The sequence below is a fragment of the Sebastes fasciatus genome, chromosome 1 (assembly GCF_043250625.1).
Source record: "Sebastes fasciatus isolate fSebFas1 chromosome 1, fSebFas1.pri, whole genome shotgun sequence".
Taxonomy (NCBI): domain Eukaryota; kingdom Metazoa; phylum Chordata; class Actinopteri; order Perciformes; family Sebastidae; genus Sebastes; species Sebastes fasciatus.
In genome coordinates this window covers 33,517,631-33,538,251 of record NC_133795.1, presented here as the reverse complement: position 1 = coordinate 33,538,251, position 20,621 = coordinate 33,517,631, and the positions used below count along the sequence as shown (strand labels likewise).

Below are 20,621 nucleotides of genomic sequence, written 5' to 3'. Positions count from 1 at the left end.
GCATTTATTTTCCTTTTCACACCCGTCACACATGTTGCCTCCACCGTAGTATTCCCCCAAATGGACCCAAACTCATGGTTTTTATACTCCCCTATATTGGCCCATACCATTTCCAAAACAACACCACACCAATATACAAAAATATCCACATTTATATACCTAAAGACATTTCCCACATATAAATCCTCTTAATAAATACATACACACCTAACTATCTTCAATAAATATCCATAAACATTACCCTTTCACAAATACACAATAAACAGTCCCGCCGAACTCCCCTCCACCCACTTCCCACTGGTTTCGCCCTCCCGGAACTATTAATAGGGCGCGAGTCCCCGGGGATCTCTTTCACCCGCGCACCTTGGGAGACGGAAACCGGAAGTAGTAAATTGGGCATGTTATTGACGGTTTTAATTAATTAATACCTCTGTGTGTTCATTAAGTGTATTCAATAATCCATACGTCTAGTAATTATAGTTAAACATACACACAAATTACTATATTACTCCCGTAACGGCGAGCCGTCGTTACAGAAACTAAATGTAACGTTGACTTATTTTGTCACGTGAGTTGTAAGTCAGTGAAGTTAACGTCAACCACAACCGTTTCCTAACCCTACCTACGTGGTTGTGTTGCCTAAACCTAACTTCCAGTGAAAATGGAAGTTAGGCATCTTGTTGTTAGCGGATTGGTCATAGACCAAACTAAAAAGTCAAATTACACGCCAAATAAATTCTTCCCAAAGATGATTTCTGACATTTTAGGTAGTTCTCGTCACGCTGATGTTTGTTCAAGTGTTCGTTTTCCTGATAAGTTTGACTTTAATTAGTTATTTGATGCTATAAAAGGGGGTGAGTGGTCATGATTGACAGCTGCTCTGAGTGAAGTAGTCATGGAGCTGGAGGCTCAGGAAGTGTACTAGAGAGGAGATGTAACTTTAACTTTCCATAACCGTCATGAGTCTGTGTAATAGAACATGTGTCAATTTGATCATAAATGTAGTTATAGAGATATTATGGTTAATTGTTGTGTCTTTCTAGCCAAACAGCTACCGTGGTGCTAACGTAGCAGCTAGGTGGCTCACGATAACAAGCCGCGGCCGTGGCACTGCTCGTGATTGGTTCGGGTGGGTATGTGGGCGGGACCTCGATACTGCGGCTCCAGTCCACCGATCACTACTGCGCAGACTCTGGCTCCAAATGACGTCAAAATCTCAAGATGGAAGCTCCCATATCCGGGATATTTTAGCTCCACTTTTGTACAGTGGGAGGAAGTCTAGATGCGTCGTCCATCTTTATATACAGTCTATGTCATGACTGATAGGAAACAGGAAATGAACAGCGATCTGGACTTTGTGGCTCAATAACAACGTCACACCGCTATTTTGTAGTTTCAACCTGTTTCCAGTGTTTGTACTAAGCTAAGCTAACCTACTGGTTGCAGTTTCATATTTAGCGCACAGACATGAGAGTGATATCGATCTTCATGTCTAACGCTCGGCAACAAAGCAAATATGTGCATATCGAACTCTTCCTTTAAGTCAAACATTTAACAATAGCCTGATCAATGCCCACCACCACGGCTTTGGTGGCATGTAGGCACATAAATCATGTAAACAAGTGCGCATCAGATCTTTAAGAAACCTGATCAGAGAGTCGACTCCTCTGAAGGACAAAGACACAGAGCGTGACAAAACAGTTATTAAACCAAGAGCAAGCGAGACGATCTCTAGACCGAGCAGCAGGGAAAGGGGAGACGTGACCATGGAGGGGTGACAGAGCGAGACGCCAAAATGAAGAGAGGATAGAGAAATAGAGGGCCTGCCAGACCTGACAGAGGCTGGAGGGAATAAAGGGGACCTCTCAAACCAGATAAACAGATCAGACTGGCTTCTGCTCATGTAGTCACTTATGACATTGAAAGGTAATTTTAAAGTTTGTGATATGTAGGGCTGCCTCTCTTGGTCTTCGTTGATGAAGATTTCTTTCATCGATTGGTCATTCTTTATGCTTTTCTTATACTGAATGACTTATTTCAAGAAACTTACGAGCACATCTCTGGTAAACACAAGATTCAAAGTGTTTTTGTGTGATTCTTTGCGGTGAAACTCAGTTTTACAGTGTTAGTCATCTAAGAATTTCTTTGGTCGGGACAACCCCAGTGATATTTAAAAAAGGTGTCAAATTATAGTTATATCAAATAATTCGGCAGTTGAGGTTTCAACTTGTTGTAAAAATGTGGAGTACAAGTTTTGCTTTTGAATGTTCATGGTTTGAATGAGCAAACACCATAGATAGACTAAGAAGTGGACGTAGTCACCGTGACGTCACCCAGTGGTTTGTGGTTTCCGTTTTGAAGCTTCGAGTTTGTCATTTTGGCCGCCGCCATCTTGATATTTTGCAACCAGAAGTGACATGAGAGGGTGGAGCTAAGTACGTCTATTTGACTCTAAATGGGACCATAATTTACTAAATGAACACCATGCTGTATTGAAGAAGACTTGAAACTAGTGATTGAGACCATAAACTCATGTTTACAATTAGGGATGCACCGATACCCATACCAGTATGAGGTATTGGTTCCGATACATGTGTTCATGTACTCGTACTCGCAAAACGGCTCCATACAACGGCACCGATACCACTTTACGGTGGTAAGCCCGACCCCGCTGGGCCGGGATCCAGCCTCAGCCGGCGCGTTTTGCTTGCACCCTCTGACTCGCTCGTGCGTTAGACTCCTTGGTCCGTGTTTCAAGACGGGTCGGGTGGGTTGCCGACATCGCCGCAGACCCCTGGCGCCTTTTACGTGGGCCGAGCCCCGATCTGGCGACACGACGCGGTTGGGGCGCACTGAGGACAGTCCATCCCGGTCGACAGTCGCACCGGGAGCAGGGGACCGTCCCCGGCAGGGAGAGAGGGCACAGCGAGCCCTTTTGTCCACGGTGCAGCGAGGACCGGGCGGGGAGCGCTGTAAAGCTGCGGCTGTGAGCCATCTTCGCCCCGAGCCTTTCCAAGCCGACTTAGAGCCGGTCGCGCCGCACCGCCTCGTATGCGGGACTCCCCAGCCTGCCATGTGTCGCTCACACCCTCCAGCTGGCTGTTAAGGAGGGTTTTTTGGCACAGAGAAGTACTTGTATTAGTACACAAATGTAAGTACTTGTACTCGGTCTGAAAAAGTGGTATCGGTGAATCCCTATTTACAATGTTTACTGAGGTAATAAATCAAGTGAGAAGTAGGCTCATTTTCTCATAGACTTTTATACAATCAGACTTCTTTTTGCAACCAGAGGAGTCGCCCCCTGCTGGCTGTTAGAGAGAATGCAGGTTTAAGGCACTTCCGCATTGGCTTCACTTTTCAGACCCGGCAGTTGCCCACTAGCAAACACAGGTGGAAAAATTCAACTATAACATTGCATTTTGATTATGATTTTAATGTCGTAAACAAACCAAAAACGTTAATAAACCCAAGCCGATTAAAAACAACACATGATTATCATAATTCCTTCTCTGCGTTTGGACAGGGGGAGTCGGAGGGAGAAGAAAATAATCATAACAAACAGACTGACAGCATTGAATGTCAATCAGTATGAGAGCCCTGTTGTGTTTTTTTTCCTGCCATTATCAAGTAACTACAGGTAAATATAGTGTTTTAGGATAGACATTAAATTCTGTCCTCGGCCTTGAAAGCAAATTGTCTGTTTGTCTGGTTCAACAAACTGCACAATCAATTCTAAAGACTTAAAAAGCACACCTGCTGTAGGTATCTCGCCACAGCTTTCAAAAAAGCATCTATCTCCTCTTCATTTCCTCACAATCCAGCCAGAGATGATAAAGTCGGAAGTAGGAAACAGCGAGGCCTTGTGGGAGTCTGTTCTTCCAGCCTGCCGGTCCTCAGAGGACAGAGGAGGGAAATTACTATCAACGACACCAGTTTGGAGCAGCGGTGGCGATCAGATAAGACAACATTGTACACGCCACTCGTAAATCAATCAAGGTCACCTTGTGCTCTCTCTGCTTCTCTTATAGTTTAATTCATCATGAACACACCGCTGCAGAGTTGGGGGATAAAGTTATCAGAACCAGACGCACTGAGTCAAATATGTTTTTGACTCTTCTTGTGATTACTAACAGCCACAGCTCTGACCTTGATGTCTCATGTGTTTCTTCTAGTTAGCTGTCCCATAACGCCACCTGCTGGTCACAAACCTCCACACAGAGGTTTTAAATGAAAGCCACAGCTTGTAAATTATAGGCAAGTGGTGTTTACTAAACTAACAAAAGTCCCAACATAATGTTATTTCAATTAACATTAAAGATCCCCCTTCAGACAGTGGTGGAAGAAGTATTCACATCCTTTATTTTAGTGAAAGTAGCAATACCATAACATACAAATACTCCATTACAAGTGTCCTGCATTTAAGCAAAAGTACAAGAAGCCAAATGTACTTGGCCCCTTAATAGTTTGATTCCAATAAAATATTATAGGATTATTATTACTGATTTATACATTTTTAAGCAGCTTTTTAATGTGTTCAGTCAACGTGGCGCCACTTTTAACACCTTTATAAACTACTGGGTAATTAATTTCTAGCAAAAAATTATCATACTTCACTCGCTAATCATTTGATTTGAATGGAAAAAAAACAGTAACACTTAATTTTCAGGTCCACAAATTTCATGGTAATTAGGTGATAATTAGCAAGTAACCTATTTGAAAATTTCTTTGGATTTACTGCCAAACTACCCCAATATTTATACTGACAGCAAAAACTCTCAAAATGTATGGAGAAAATATGATCTTAAGGTGTTCAATTTTATGTTTACAGATCATAATTACTGTGCAACTAACCATATTACCACTACTACTAATAATAATAATAAAAATAAAGATGATCTTATGAAAGACTGTTATTTCCATTAGTTATCATTTTGTAGGTGTTCATAAGTTTGCTTCCACTGTACTTTGACTGTTCAGGGTGATATGGGATGGATTCCTGGTTCAACTGCTAAAATGTGAAATGATAAGAAAAGTGGAAACGTTTTCTTAATATGTCAGAATACAGGATCAATAAGAAGGTTTTTCTCTGGAGTAAGTCACATAATGCTCCATGTGCTACAGAACGTCATGCTATTTTTGAGGAAGCTGAATTACAATATATGTACAGTAATAATTTATCATGCAGCATGAACACCAAAAAACAAAATTACGAACATATATTCAAATCAAGCACAATTATGGCACTGAATATTATGTTCTAGCAAACTTATCAAGGAGTCAAAGGTCTTTAGTTGCACAGTTAAGAACAGGAATCCTTCCTCTGACCCTTGAAGTCGGTAGATTTAAAAACATCCAGGAGGACAACAGGTTGTGTATGCGAGTTAAGAGAAGTTGAAAATGAATCACATTTTCTTTTGTACTGTCCAAACTATGATGAGTTATGAACTTCTATTTTAAATGAAATGTCTGTTCAAAATCCAGAAATGTTTTGGTGCTCGGATGATGACAGAATGGAATGGCTATACTATAGCTTGGAAAAAACGTCAGTATGGTTTATTTGTTTAGTATTATTAGTAATTTATGCTGCTAAACTGGTTTCTGCCTTTGTCTTTTCTTTATTTTCTAAATAATGGTGTTTGGGCTGGGCATATTATTTATGCATGACACAATAATAATCAAATAGTTAATATTGGGATCACAACTTTTGAAGTTAACAAACTTCAGTGATTCTTTGTCGTCCATTTTCATTGGAAAACCTCAGCCACATCATTATGATGCTTTCAATGAGATACATTAGTTTAATTCCCCATCAAATAAAACACTTTTAAAAGTAATTTCGAAATATTTGATTTAAAAGGTTATTTTTTTTTAAAGTGAGTTTTCAAGTGTTTCAATTGTTTATTGAAGCCCCACTGAGGTCAAAGCGGTGAACACTGAAAACATAAAAAAGTGTAGATAAGTAAAAGGTGGAGTCAAACCAGGAGTAATGTCTGAAGTCTGGAGGCACCTTTGGTAACCCGCCTCCCTGTCTCTGTCAGCAGACACTCACTCAGATCAGGACTGGGATCAGTCTGCAGGTCGTGGTGAAGAGTGATGCAGCTCGTCCTCCTACTCAGGAAGTCACAAGATCCTGTCGTCGTCGTCCCCCCCCCCCCCCCTCCCTCCCCAAAAAAAAACATTCCTCCCTCCTGCAACTTCAAATGAGACCAGCGAGAAGTCCATGCAGTGGATGCAAGGATTATTTACACAATATTATGTTATGTGTATTATTAACAGAAAGCAATATTTAAATTTCTGAATATCACGGTTATCGTAAATACCGGTATAATCGTGACACCCGTAATCCCAACATAATTAAGATTAAAGACATGTTTTAAGACTGAAAAATGCTCTTTATTACTTCAAGTTACTAAGTACTAATTTGTGTCTAACATGATTTAAAAGATAAAGAAAAGTTCAATTTACTACTTTAAGAAAAAATCTTAAAATTACATCTACTCATTCTCCCTCATTGAAAACAAAAAATCCAGAGTTTATGAATATGCATATATTGTTAATTTCAAAATGTAGCTGCTGGACACAAGATGTCTCCTACTTCACTGTAAAGTCCACTCTCAGTGTTTGTGTACTGGAGGCTTCCAGTTTCCACATCACACTAAGTTGTCCCAAAAGCCTGCTCGTACGTACGCATGTTAAACGTAATCCAAGTGAAGAAACAATAAACAGGACATATTTCTGAGTGGTAAAAGATGATGGAAAAAATATTTGACACATTTTATGTCATTAAACAACACATTATTGTAACACATCGCTGGAATGTAAAAAAAATTGTCGACTTAATTGTTAAATGGGGATTTATTTCACATTATCTCCCATATAATTCAAGAAAAAATTAAAAAAGTTAACTTCACAGGAGCCCCGGTTTGCCTCTGGAGTGGTTCATTTTCACCCTTTTTACAGATTTTACTGTCCTTGAATCACCTCCATCAAGAAAAGTCTTTTATCCCTGAGCTGGTTTGGAGCAGCTCTCCCCGCCCCACCCTGGATAACACTTGCACTGAAACTCAGACTTCATGAACGTTACCTCGTGTGTTCTTATTCGTCCTAAAACTATGTAGTTGTTCCCTCCCTTTGGTTTATTCTCAGACACCACCTTCCACACGGCCGGGTCCAGGTGGAGGTAGGCCCTGGAGTTGAGGTTCTTCCTCTGGCATCTTCCCTGAGAGGAACACATGGTCTGGCTGCAGAGAGTGGCCGCCGCCGTTACGTTCACCAGGTAAGGACCCAGAGTCTCGTCGATGAAGGATTTGACCGCATCACAGGTGGCCTAAAAGAAGGAAAGAAACAAGGCTCACCAATAAAACATTTACACACCTCTGTCTTAATGACAAAAAGTCAACAACACCTCTTTGAAAATCGATACAGTATCACAAAACATAATATCACGATGCTCAATATTTGCGATATCTTATGTAAAAAAAGACAAATTTTCCAGTCGGTGAGATATCATTTACATCACAGCATGTTTTAGGAGATTATTTAGCCTTTAAAAAAAGAAGCTATATATTTGTGATCCGTGTTTAAAGGTGTCTGTATTCAGTAGGAGTGCCCACGGGATAGGATTTGATGTCAATAAAAGAGATACAGAATAATGCCAGATGTTTGTTTGTTTGTTTTCTAAGAACATTTTCAAAGACATGAACTTAGGAACAAGAAAGCAACAACACAATAGAGAGCTGCAGGAATGAGTCTTAAAATCCAGAAATGAGTTAGCATTTTAGCACTTCTGGTTCCCCTGGTCTGGAAGTCAATGGGTTTTGAGTTAGATGCCTGAAATAAGTTCTGTGGTTAACACAAGCTTAAGAGATTTTAACCTTTTTTTTCTACGACATAAAATACGTCAGTAAATACTACACTCGTGAATTTTGAAGCTTTTATATGTCTTAAAAAAGGCGGTTGCTAACAAGTAGCTAAATGAGACTACTAGACGTCATCACGGCGAACACTACTCAAGTCATGTGACCGTGGTGTAGTTCCTTTATAGCCTAACGTTAGCTTTTTATTTCTGGCGATTGCATTCACACTTCAAAAATCACAAAGTGGTGTTCATTTGTGGAGATTATCTTGCTGAACAGAACGTGTAAGTATCATAAACGTGTGTTTGCCACAGAGTTTATTTTCTGCAATAATCCAAAACCCGATGGAACAATCCCATTGGCTTTTTGTCGAGGGAACCAGGGCGATGCTAACTTCCTGGTTGGCCTACAAAAATATGTCATCCCTGGAGCACTCTATTTAAGAAGTTTCAAAGAAACAGTTTTAAAACAATATCTGAGGAAGGAGGTAAATCTCCAAAACATATATTGGTACAATAAAGTTCAAAGAAGGCAACAAGTTGCTGTTCTTCTTTTTAAATTGTCTAACTGTAAGAACGCACACACCATCAAAATTAAAATGGGTCGCACAGCTCTTCTCTAGTACACCCAGCACTATGCTTACATCATGTTTTTTTGCTATCTTGCAATCATCAGGGTGGTGTCTGAGGTTTTTTAAGGCTTCCTCATTCATCAGTCGTGTGACTACTAAATCACCATAGACACCAAGTAAACAAAACCACATCCCCATCATCTTTCAGAACAGTTTTTACAAAAGACTCTACATCCATAAAGAGATTTACAAGAGAAATATGAACGAGCACAAACACAAAACGTGTAGGTCAGTTACTGTACCTGAGATTTGGAGAAGGCATGGTCGCCCCACAGCACCACTCCTGCAGATCCTAAAGCAGCAGTCTCTCCGACGGTGTAGACCAGGTGCTCCTGCAGGAGGAAAAAACAAGAACATTCAGACCAAATCATGACAATCCCAAACGTGCATGGAGTTCAAATATATCTGCTACTTGCCTGGGAGAGGAAATCCAACGTGTACGTGTAGACGATGCGAGCGTAGGGGAACACGGGCAGTGTTGATGGAGTCAGCTGACCTCCTGCTCTCATGGCCTCCAGGATGCGGTGATGGGAGTAGAGGAGCACCTCTTTGTGGAGGTCTCGCAGCTCCAGGCTGAGGTAGATGTCCGGATAAAGAGCAGAGGAGACGTTCCACAACCACTGCAGCTCGTCGTTCCTCTTCAGCTCTACGGGCGGACACTCCCCTGTGTAGTTTGTGCTTTTGCTGTTGTAGTAGTTGTAGCAGTTGGGAAAACCATAATAACCCCAGAGCCCATTTGGTCTCATCTGTTGCCCCAGTTTGAGTGTTTTCTCCATGAACTTCCTCCCAGCAACCTCAAAATCCACCCGTGCTGCAGCGTCCACCTGCGCAGGGCTCCAGTCTGGATGCTTGGACTTCACCAGTGCTCTCGACCCCTCCCAGTACACCTTCTTACTCTCCCAGTTTCTCTCCCACACAGGTCTCCAGCTCTCCCAGTCCACCACAGCCAGGCCCTGGAAATCCTTATCAGGGATGTATGTGCGGATATCTTCAGAGGCCACTTTGAGGTGTTCATCGAGACTGGCGTTCTGCGGCACCCCACCATTGATAGCCTCCGCTTGGGCGGAGTACCTGGGATATAAGCCGAGCTTTTCAGAGTAAAAGATGGTTATGTTCTCACCCATGAAGGTCTGGTTCTGGTTCTGGACGATGCTGAACGTGCCCAAGTCGAGGTCCACGCCATATTGAGAGAGACAGCTGGCAGTAGGGGCGTTCCACACGGTGAGGAAAGGCACCTGGGAGAAAGATGAGGTTGCCGACTGCAGCCCTGGTATGAGGCTGATCAGGTTTAAGAAAAGCAGCAGCTCATGATGAAAGGACCTCATGCCTGCAAAGAAGGAAACGACAGCGACAGGATATTGCAAGATTGGTATCTTCAAACATTTTTTTTTAAATGTTGTGAGGAAACTGGTGTTTGAAAGATCAAAATTCAAAGCAAATTAGTTTTTTTTTTCAATTTCAGATTCTGTATAAGGCAGCACGAATTTCAACTTTTGACCAAACATGTTCCTTCCTTCCTTTTCCCGTCTAATAATCCTGCATGTTTCCCAGATAACCACACATGTTGTTGTGTTGTAGCTCTATGGGACTAAAGTAATAATAGACTATAATGTAATATAGTGTGACTAAATGACTAACAGTAACTTACCTGTTTAAGAAGTAGATGAGGATTTTGGTTTGTACTGTGTGGTCTGGAGCAACCAGCAGTCTCATGATCTGAATGACACAATATGAAAAACAAGGAAGGAACAAAATCAGATGGATTTCTAACAACCAATCAGAAGTGTGCAAATGTTTTCAAACAACCAATCAGAAGCGAGACATGCAGTTTGTTTCAGGAGCAGATTTAAAGTCACAGGCACACTAAAAACCTCATCCCATTATTCTGTCTGACTAAACAATTTTCATTTTGTCTCAATAAAAGAGTATCTATGATTGAAAATAAATAGTTTATTGAAGAGATTTGAGCTGGAAAAACAGTCTACTCTAAATGTCTGTCAAGCCATAATGAAGTCTTCCTCCTGCCAATTTAAATGTATGCCTTGCTCAACTCTTAAAAGTAGTAAAAATAACTCTTGGCTTAACGGCACCCTACAATTACATGAGGAGAGGAGGGGGTATGAGGCAGCAGCCTGCAAGATGTGTCCCTCCCTGAAGACCAGCTGGCTTTGCCTCCCCTTAGTGGACAATGAGGACATGTTTTTCCACCGGAAGTTTGTCTTTTAATGACTGCAAACAGCAGAATCATACCTCGATTATCTGAAAACTAAAGTTTACTCTCCCCTCTTTATTGTAAATCTTAAAAGGAAAATTACACAAGGACTTTAAGAAAGAAGTTTATTTACTTAGACAAAAGTCAAATTTGAGAAAACAGCACAAAGAGAGGCGGATATGTAAGTGTCAGAAATTTGCTTTTTACATTGTTTGTGCTTCTGATGTAAAACAGCTGCTGAAATACAGAAAATACTGTTCTTAAGAGAAAACTAGTAGTCATGTTTTGGACACAAAAATAAGAAAATATCATATAAAACACCTAAAAATACATTCAAATAAATAGTAATACTGTAATTGCCTCCAGAAAAAACATCAGATGTTAGAGAGAGGTCATGTTGAAAAAAGAGATCAGGCACTTCAGATATATTGTGCTGTTTCCAGATTTAAGTGCATCAATTCCTACTGACATACATCATCACATTTCCTCCAAAAAACGTCCTCTCTATGAAAAATATGGAAGTTGACACCTTGGGGAAAACAGTGACCGAGAGGAAACTGAGAGCAAAATGTAAACAAGGTCACTTCCAGCGAGTCCTCCATTGTTTAAAGAAAGTTCCAATCAAATCTCCACAGTGTTTCTTATACAACTTCACTTTGTGTCATCCATATTTTACAGCAATTTAAAGAAATAAAAATGACACTCATCACTCCTAAAAATCCCCACCTCGTCCTCTCGTATGCTCCAGTATTTAGACATATAAAATGCAGCCATGTCTACAGTATTTATGGTGTGTATTAACAGAGGAGCAGAGAGACAATCAATAAGATCACACATTGCAGTGCTGACGCTGTGATTTGAGATGCCGTCCCTCTTTGGTGTAGAGGGTCAGTCTGATCGCAGCCGTCTCCCTGGTAGCCGCTGTAACACTGGCACTGAAACTGGGTTTGAAAACTCTTCTTCTCTTCTTCGCCAAGCCCGCCGATGACCGTCGGCTTGCCGCTCTGCGTGATGATAGTGTGGCTGAGGGGGTTCAGATGCAAGTAAACATCGCTGTCGGAGTTTTTGCGCAGACAGCGGCCGTGAGAAGCACACAAGGTCTGGCTGCATAGCTCTGCTGCCGTGGAGACGTTGAGGAGGTATTGATTCAGCGCACCCCGCAGATAGGCGTCCAGGTCGGAGCAGCTGTTCTGGAGAGGACAAACAGAAAATCACAGTCATCACTCACTGGGGTCAAAAGTCACAATAAGTCAAGTCGGCATTGCCGGGCCTTTAACGCCAAACCTGCATGTGTTTTAACTATGTTAACCATGGGTGTGAGGGTCAGGGTTGAGACTTTTTAAGTACTTTAACAGCTTTCTGTGTTACATTCAGTGGTGGAAAAAGTATTCAGATGCTTAACTTAGGTGAAAGTAGTAATACCAGTATATACTTACACATACTCTGTTACAAGTACAATTTACTGCATTAATTGTTACTTAAAAAGGTGCATTATGTAGGATGGGGCGGCATCTGGTGGTGAGGTTGCAGATTGCAACCAACTGAAATTTCTCCCGTGTGCCAAGCGTGTAGGAGAACTACAGTGACTGACGCAAAAACGTGAAAACTAGAGCTGTCAAAGTTAAAGCAATAACGCGTTAACGCAAATTAGTTTTAAAGCCACTAATTTCTTTAACGCAATCGATATTTTGGAGGTTGTAGCGGGCTCAGTTTTAAGGTGAAGTCTAGAGTTAAGATGCTGGTATCATATGAAACTTGAAAACCTAAGGAATCCATTGGTAACAACCATGTCCGACTAGCTTGTTGCGAGGGCAAATAACACTCCAAACTTAAGCTAAATTTTGGCGATAAAAACACTTGACAAATCTCCCTTTAAGGTGCATTTTGAACAGATAAAGAAATGCGCGATTAATTTGTGATTAATTACGATTAATTATAGACAATCATGTGATTAATTGCAATTAAATATTTTAATTGATTGACAGCCCTAGTGAAAACGCAAATGTCCCTATGTAGAGCCAGTGTTTGGTTTGTCCGTTCTAAGCTGTAGAAACATGGTGGCCAGGTCCATGAAGAGGACCTACTCCGTATGTAGATATACACGGCTCATTCTAAGGTAATGAAAAACACTTATTTTTAGGTGATTATACACTAAAGAAAACATACTTAATATTATATTCCATTTCTGTCTAAAGTATCAAAAGTAAAAGTACTCACTGTGCAAAATAGTTATATTATGGCATTATTGTTTGTGATTGATTAATGTGTAAGCAGTATTTTAATGTTGTAAGAGGCTGACTGGAGTTTTAACCATTTTATATACTGTTGGGTAGCAATGCATCATATAAATTAAAGTAATTAAAATACTTGAGTACGCCGTTATCTGTAAAAAATATTGTTATAATGTACTTAATAGAGTTTTCCTTTCTTGTGAGCTACACATCCAGTTCTATTAAATGGGACGTGTAACTGTGTTGAATCAGGAGAAAACTGTCTTTTCTAGAAGTGATGCAAAGACTACATTCATGAATAAAAACAAGATCTCAAATCTAAACAACACATTTCAACTACATGGCACCTGATCACACCCAGTGTAGGATGTGCTGATTAATTAAAAATAAAGACAAGCAAGAATACAGTGCATTTTCACTGGAATCCCGTCCGTATGAGTGAATGTCTATAATATGCTGTATATATTCTATTTATTACTCTTACTCCCAAAAAAAACCAATAAGATGGATGTAAAATGTATATATTCATAATATCAAAAGAAGAGGATGACCCTGGTGAATCACTGCCGCTAAACGTAACACGTTTGTCAACATGAAAGTAGAACAGAGTAGATTAATTAATGCCTGTCCATCCTGCACAGCTTAAGAAGTGTGTGGTCATTTACTGTGGGTGATTCTTACAGCTATTTAAAGACTTAAGTATGGACCACGTGTATTCAGGCAAATCAACCAAAACCACGATTTTCTCTCATTTTCCTTCAGTTTGAGTGAATGTGAGCTCTGCTGCAAAAAACTGGTCTTTCATAACTGGGAACAAACACTGTTCATGGCTAATTTTAAAGGGGACATGTCATGAAAAATTAACTTTTTCAGTGCTTGTGTTCATACATTTGGGTAACTGGAGTGCCTACCAACCCACAAACTGTGAAATAAGACAACCCAGTCAGTTTTTTTGTGGGCTGCCTAGATCAGAAAACATGTGATTCAATAAGCCATTCAGATTTGGCTCCCCTTCCTATGTCACATGTACGCTCATTAGAACAGTGTTTCCCAAACTTTTTTTTCTGGGGACCCATTTTTAAAAAAATTACAAACCATCGTGACCCAATTCACAATAGGTCTCATCTATAAATCCTGAGAAGATCTAATTCTTGTGTAAATTAACATTCCTGCTAGGGCTGGGCGATATGGAGAAAATCAAATATCATAATATTTTTTACCAAATACCTCAATGTCACAATGATATTGTAGGGTTGACTATTGGTGCTTTTATATTTTTAGTAAATAATCATCAGTAATGTGGCTATAATGGTGGGTAAAGGCAATTAATAGAACAGCTAGGACAGTCTGGTAAGTTCAGAAAATTACATCACTTAAATGCAATGCAGCGTTTAAAACCAGGAGAAGACAATACTTACCTACTTGCCATATTACGATATCAAAAAGACAATATCTAGCCTCATATCACGATATCATCGATATAATATCAATATATTGCCCCTCCCTAGGTCCTACACATTTTTACTGCCATTTCTGCATCACCTTATATTATCTTGAATAAGTAAACCAGTCATTTCTAAGACATTGATAATCACTACTTCATTTTATGCACTTGTTATTGAAAATATATACACGTTAAAGACTTTATAAATGAGACCAAATAAACACATTTAGGCGGAGTTAAGAGGTTGTTGTTTTTTTCCTGTCATCAGTAAAACAAACAGAATGTGCGCTATCCTTTCATATTAGATTCAATGTTATAAGTGGACTACAATTATCTGAATAATACGAACATTCAGGCTCCCTCACGTGGCTCAAAGGTTTACTGAATATATAAATGTTAAAGACTATGGAAGAAATTCTGCAAATTTATTTGCCAACTCTAATAAAATCTGGGGGTCCTGACCCAGTCTTTGGGAATGACTGATATCGCCCACAGCTTGAGAACTACCTTTGCAAAGGTGCACCATTTTTCTCTCAAGCCAATCAGAGCTTTTACAGGAAGGGGTCTTAAAGAGAGAGGAGCTGAAACGGAGCGTTTCAGACAGAGGGTGAATACAGGTATATTCAGACAGACAGTGTGAGGAAGTGTTTTTGAACATTAAAGCATGTAAACGTGTTCTAGTAGAAACCCAAATACAAATATGAACATGAAAATAAGCATGTTACGTCCCCTTTAAGATTACCTAGCAGCCTAACTGTGACTGAAAAAAACAAAGACATCTCCTGTGTATCTGAAGACAGTTCCAAGAGTCACAAGTCCATGTGACTCATGCCACTAACTTTGAACTGGAGCCCTGAGGAGTAATTGTTAGTTATCGAATGACTGCACACATGACTGACAAGATAATATGGTTGAATGTATAAGTAGTGTCGGAGTGATTAACGTCTTTTATAATTAGCGTGTGGATGCTTACTCTGCTGCTTGCATAAGCTGCGTCTCCCCACATAATGATTCCAGCTGCTCCCAGAGCCACGCTCTCCCCGATGGTGGAGACGAGGTCAGTCTGTAAAAGACGACATAGCACGTTATCACATTTAACCTTTTACATTTCTAAGACTGCACAGGAAAAATACACGGTTCAGTATCAGGGGTCAACATGTTGCTACTGTACGTGAAGTGCAGCACCAGTTCTTATATGTTCATTCTCCCATGAGGAAACAGTCTATAGGGTGTTAGCAAGATTTTCAACTCGACCAACACCCATCCTGCCAACTCCACATACACGGGAGGTATTGGGGTGTCTGTCAGCTACCAGAACAGGAAAAGACTGTGGCTGCCGATAAGGAAAAGCAGAGCTGTAGCTCCACACACTGATCAGAGAGAGTCCTGAGTGTTACAGCTACATTGTGACTGAGAGCTAATCTTGGAACAATATCCTTCCTAACTGTGTATTATCATACATGACTGATCCTGGACAGCAGCACATTATAGTCATTTTAAACCTCACCAGAATGGGAAAGGAAAAAAAAAAAGGTTTCAGGAAGAGAAACCAAATTCAGGACCGGCAGTGTTTCTAAAGTTAGAGCGTCACCTCGGTCAGCTGTTCCAGGGAGTTGGTGTACGTGGGCCGGGTGTACACAAAGACAGGACGTGCCAACCCGTCGCCTGACGATGCCAAACGCATCCCCTCCTTCACCCGGTTCCGCACAAACTGCCGTCCAGAGTCTGACGAACGCAGTACGGTGGCCATGTAGATGGAGGGGAAGAGTGCCGTGCTCTCAGTCCACAACCATTTCAGCTGCTCGTTGCGGGCCACCTCCACATCGGGACAGCGGCCTGTGTAGTTCTCCAGAGTGCGTCTGTAGTCGTGGTTGTAGCAGTCAGGGAACAGGTAGAAACCCCACAGCTGATTGGGCCTCAGGTTCTTGGCATGCCTCAGCGTCTCCAGCATGAACTTCCTGGCAGACATCTCAAACTCCTGCTGGGCCACTTTTCCTACCTGCTCCGGAGGCCACGTCGGGTTCTTCTGACGCACCAGCTCACGAGAATGTCTGCGGTAAACATCTTTGGTTTCCCAGTTACGTATCCAGAGCGGGCGCCACTCCTCCCAGTCGATAACCGCCAGACCCTTAGCCCCCGTGTCCCGTATATACTTCTGAACCCCCTCCGGCATCTTCTCCAGGTGCTGCGTTAGACTGGCCACCTGCGGCAGCCCCCCGTTCACCGCCGTTTCATCTGGCTTAAAGGAGGGGTACAAGCCCAAGCGGTCCTTGTAGAAGATGGTGAGGTTCTGCCTAACAAAGCCCTCAGTGGGTGAGGCCACGATCTGGAAATGGTCCAGCTGAAAGCGAATACCGTGCCGCGGGGCACAGTCCTCAGTCGGGGCATTCCAGGCGAGGACCAGAGGTTTTTGTGAATACAGTGGCCATCTCGTGGGTTTCAGTCCCAGAGCACAGAGGCGGTCCCAGAGCAGCACAGTCAGCAGCAGTACTTTCCAGTCAGGCAGAGTCCAGTACAACATGTCTTCAGATGGGAATGGACAGACAGGACTGTCACTCTCTGCTCTGCAAGTCACAGGGGAGATTGAAATTTAGTTTTTCTGTATACTTTTCAAATTAGTCCCCAGTACATTCCTTCACTTCCTTCCTTTTAGAGAAAATCAAGGCTACAATCAGAAACTAAAATGGGAGATAAAAACGGCAACAACCTCTAGGTCTTTTTGGTGTTTCTTTATTGAAAACATCTCAGTTATGTGTGCAGAAAACCTTTCTGTTATGTGAACTGACATAAAGTCACCGTTACTCTCTTCAATCCACAGAGACAATTGAAATGTGTTTAGGCTACTTTTCTAATAAGTGACAATTCCCAGTGTATTAGTCCAGTGGGTTTCAAAGTGGGGTCTGGGGACCCCCAGGGGTCCTTAAAGGGGGTTCCAGGGGGTCCCCAGAAAAAAAGGGGAAGAACTTATTTTCACGATTATAGAGAGCTGCAGGAATGAGTCACAAAACCCGCAAATAAGTTAGCATTATAGCACTTTCGGTTCCCCCGTCTGGAAGTCAATGGTTTTTTTTAATGTGTTTTTAGTTTGATGCCTGAAATAAAGGTTGTGGTTAACACAAGCTGAAGAGATTTTAACGTTTTGTTCTACGATATAAAATACATCAATAAATACCCCATTCGTGATGAGAAAGTGTGCTCCGACTTGTGGGCGGTGCTTGGTATTTTCTCAGCTAATCTCAACATGGCTGCCGGGTCACAAACTTTCTCATTTTACAGCTAAACAGTACACTACAAGATGTTTCTGAAAACATTTGAGGAGAGAAATAGTCATTACAGTAACAGAATATTGATTCATATTTGATCAGCGCTGCCTAGTTTAACCGTTTGATCGGAGTTTGTGAGTGATTGACAGCCAGCTCAGAGACGACAGACTCCAGCTCGGCTCTGATTGGTTGTTTTCCTCCGGTCTGTGAATTCTTACAGATGCCATTAGGAGCATCGGAGGACACGAAGGCAAATGATTTTTTTCAGATTACCTGGCTTATGCACTATACTGTCAGGATAAAGTGACCGTTTTATACAAATATTTTTTTTATAAAAATGACTTTAATCATATTTGTTTCTAATTCTACCCACTGCAGCTTTAAGTCTTTGAAATGATATAATGTTCCCCAAGATGAAACACTTAATGTATTGTGTATTCCTGAAGGATATAGGTAATTCATGATAAAGTCTGTTTTTATGTGTTAATGAAGGATGTGACCATTTTATAAAAATAACTTTTTTTAAATCACATTTGCTCCATTTCTACCCACTGCTGCTTTAATCCAGAGTTATGAGTAATGCTTTTACATTCAGAGCCTGACAATACAGTGACGTTTTACTGTATTGCACAATTGAATGATAAATGCTACAAACACAGTATAGCTAAATAATGAGGAAAAACACAAATCTAGCTAGTTTTCATCTTTATTATTATTATTTATTTATTTTATTATTTAGGGATCCTTAGTTTTATGTGCAGACTCTCAGTGCTCTCCCAACCCTTTTCTGTTGTAGTTACCATAAACTGGCTTTAATTAAATAACAGTTTATTAACAATGAGTGACGTCAAGGCAACAGTTAATCAGTCTCAGAGCAGCTGCAGCTGCACAAACTTTAACTTTAACTCACCTTTACTGGCAGACTGAGGAAGCATACCCAACAACCAGGAGCTGCTACTTCAAGACGAGTTCTTTACTGTTGCTTCAAAACAAAGTGGGAAAAATTAAAAAAGAGCATCTCCTCTGAGTAATAAAAGGACGACAGGGTGACTTTGCATGTGTATCTGGTCCGAGTCCTCTATCTGTCGGTGTGTCCAGGTCCAGAGCAGAGGAGAGAAGTTGCCCCCTGCGATGTTGTCAGCTGCAACTCTCTAGTCCCAACGAGCCAAACCACTTTCAGGATGTTCCATTCAGCTCGGGGAAAAGGGGGGGAGCGGCGGACTAAACCGGACATCCTAACTCCTCCGTCAGCCTGTAACGTGTTACAGCGACGTGATTCTTCACCTAAACTCTGCACACAACCTCAGGGATAAGTCTAGGAAACCTCCGCTTTGGTTCAATTATTTTTTATTTGAGCTGAACAGCGCGGAATGAATCAGCCCAAGAAGTTAGTGAAACAGATACACTGTAAAAGGAGCAATGTCAAGACTGAGAGAAGGTCACAGCGGGCCAGAAGCCACATCCCTAAAAATAAGAGCAGGCCCACAAATGACCACTGTGTTCCTGTGACCTTTCAGCTACATTACAATCACATATACAGCTTATGAGTACTATGACATTTAGAAATGGTGTGAAAACTTTACTGTAAAATATGATGAGGTGTATTTTGGTCCACTTGAAAAACTTGCTTTCATATGAAATAATTGTTCTACATTTTGCAGAGTGTGTGTTCATGTAGGATCCCATTGCTTATAATAATATGATTTAAAAAAAAGTTATTGTACACCTTTCAACCTGCACAATTCAACAATTTAGTTTAAGGTATCAGAAGCAGGAACAAGTTCATTAAACTTAAAAGTTAAAGCTGCAGTGGGTGGAATTGGAAAAATATGATTTAACCTGTGTGTGGTGTTTGGGGTCTGTGGGGCCCGTTTTCAATGTTTACTAAAAGAAAAATGATGTGATTCATTATTTTTTCAACCTCAGACTCATTGGCCTTGGCTCATTTTCTATGAAGAACATATAAAAGAACACATTTTTCAATGACTGCACACTGTACATCCCCCTACACAATTATATTACATATGTGATGTTCGGGTCCTCTGGACTCCCGAGGGAGATAAATGTGTGGAAATTGTAGGTGCTGTGTACAGTACCTATACTCTGTCATCCTCTGACCTGGACCTACTGTAAGTGTGTGTGTGTGTGTGTGTGTGTGTGTGTGTGTGTATTTGTCTTTCTGCTCCTGCTGTTCCCGGATGAGGTTGTTACATTTCAAGCACCGACACTTGTTTGCTCCCACATTCCCGCACATTTTACCCTCCGTCTTGCGGGTACTAGTCTATATTTTCTCACACTATATCCCAGCTGCAAATTGGCTGTGTGGCTCCTTATCGCAATCGATCAAGATGGCGAAAAGACTCTCTGCGCAGAGGGCTTTAGAAATGATTTTAGAAGAGAGAGAACTTTTGGAAGATGAAGATGAAGAGGAAAGTAAAAAGTACAATATGCCTTTGAAACATAGTAAGGTTCAAGTATAAAGTACCATAAAATGTCCACTTGAATGAATGTTCTTGCTTACACCACTGTCTACAACATTAAAATACTTACATATATTAAATGCATCAGTCACTTGATAGTGTGAGATAATTATTCATTAGGAGTCCTTTTTCGATCATTTAAAAGTAAAATTCTGAATACAGCTTTTGTCACATGTTACATGTAGTTGTTTTTTACATGTTGCTACTTGAGTGAAGTGATTTTAGTGTTTTTTCCACTAATGCTCCGAGCACACTTCAGACGGTGGGCACGAGGCATCTGGCATGCAGATGTCCCTGCTGCCCGAGGCATGTGATGACAGCCACTGGCAATGGCTCAGTGAAGTAACCAAGTACCACATGCCATCATCTTGCCAAGTACAGCAGATAGGACGGTGCAGAGCCATGAGGGGTTAGGGCCACAGGAGAGAAGGGTACAGGCCACGCACTCACACATAATTAACCAGATCCAACCACCTGTTTTAATACTCTGTGTAAATTAGAAAG

General features: G+C 41.1%; 2 protein-coding genes across 2 annotated transcripts; both read right to left on the bottom strand.

Moving 5' to 3' along the window:
• Window positions 1-6,371: 6,371 nt before the first annotated feature.
• On the bottom strand, window positions 6,372-10,275 carry hyal1 (hyaluronidase 1). The gene is made up of 4 exons (XM_074644784.1): window positions 10,136-10,275; window positions 8,904-9,814; window positions 8,730-8,819; window positions 6,372-7,327 (listed from the first exon to the last, which is right to left on the bottom strand). Exons 2-4 carry the CDS (start codon window positions 9,810-9,812, stop codon window positions 7,001-7,003), a joined length of 1,326 nt encoding a protein of 441 aa, XP_074500885.1. The 5' UTR covers window positions 9,813-9,814; window positions 10,136-10,275; the 3' UTR covers window positions 6,372-7,000.
• Window positions 10,276-10,810: 535 nt separating this feature from the next.
• Window positions 10,811-18,983, bottom strand: LOC141773087 (hyaluronidase-2-like). The gene is made up of 4 exons (XM_074644773.1): window positions 18,548-18,983; window positions 15,966-16,938; window positions 15,348-15,437; window positions 10,811-11,889 (listed from the first exon to the last, which is right to left on the bottom strand). The coding sequence occupies exons 2-4, from the start codon at window positions 16,893-16,895 to the stop codon at window positions 11,497-11,499; spliced, it is 1,413 nt and encodes a 470-aa protein (XP_074500874.1). The 5' UTR covers window positions 16,896-16,938; window positions 18,548-18,983; the 3' UTR covers window positions 10,811-11,496.
• Window positions 18,984-20,621: the final 1,638 nt, after the last annotated feature.

What these genes read in the sequence shown, in the direction of transcription:
- hyal1 (XM_074644784.1), bottom strand. Translation starts at nt 9,812, where the DNA reads ATGAGGTCCTTTCATCATGAGCTGCTGCTTTTCTTAAACCTGATCAGC. An exon ending in CGTTGGATTTCCTCTCCCAG is followed by an intron (nt 8,820 to 8,903) that starts GCAAGTAGCAGA and finishes TTCCTCCTGCAG; the next exon opens with GAGCACCTGGTCTACACCGT. An exon ending in ATGCCTTCTCCAAATCTCAG is followed by an intron (nt 7,328 to 8,729) that starts GTACAGTAACTG and finishes TCCTTCTTTTAG; the next exon opens with GCCACCTGTGATGCGGTCAA.
- LOC141773087 (XM_074644773.1), bottom strand. Translation starts at nt 16,895, where the DNA reads ATGTTGTACTGGACTCTGCCTGACTGGAAAGTACTGCTGCTGACTGTG. An exon ending in CCCTGGAACAGCTGACCGAG is followed by an intron (nt 15,438 to 15,965) that starts GTGACGCTCTAA and finishes CGTCTTTTACAG; the next exon opens with ACTGACCTCGTCTCCACCAT. An exon ending in CAGCTTATGCAAGCAGCAGA is followed by an intron (nt 11,890 to 15,347) that starts GTAAGCATCCAC and finishes TGTCCTCTCCAG; the next exon opens with AACAGCTGCTCCGACCTGGA.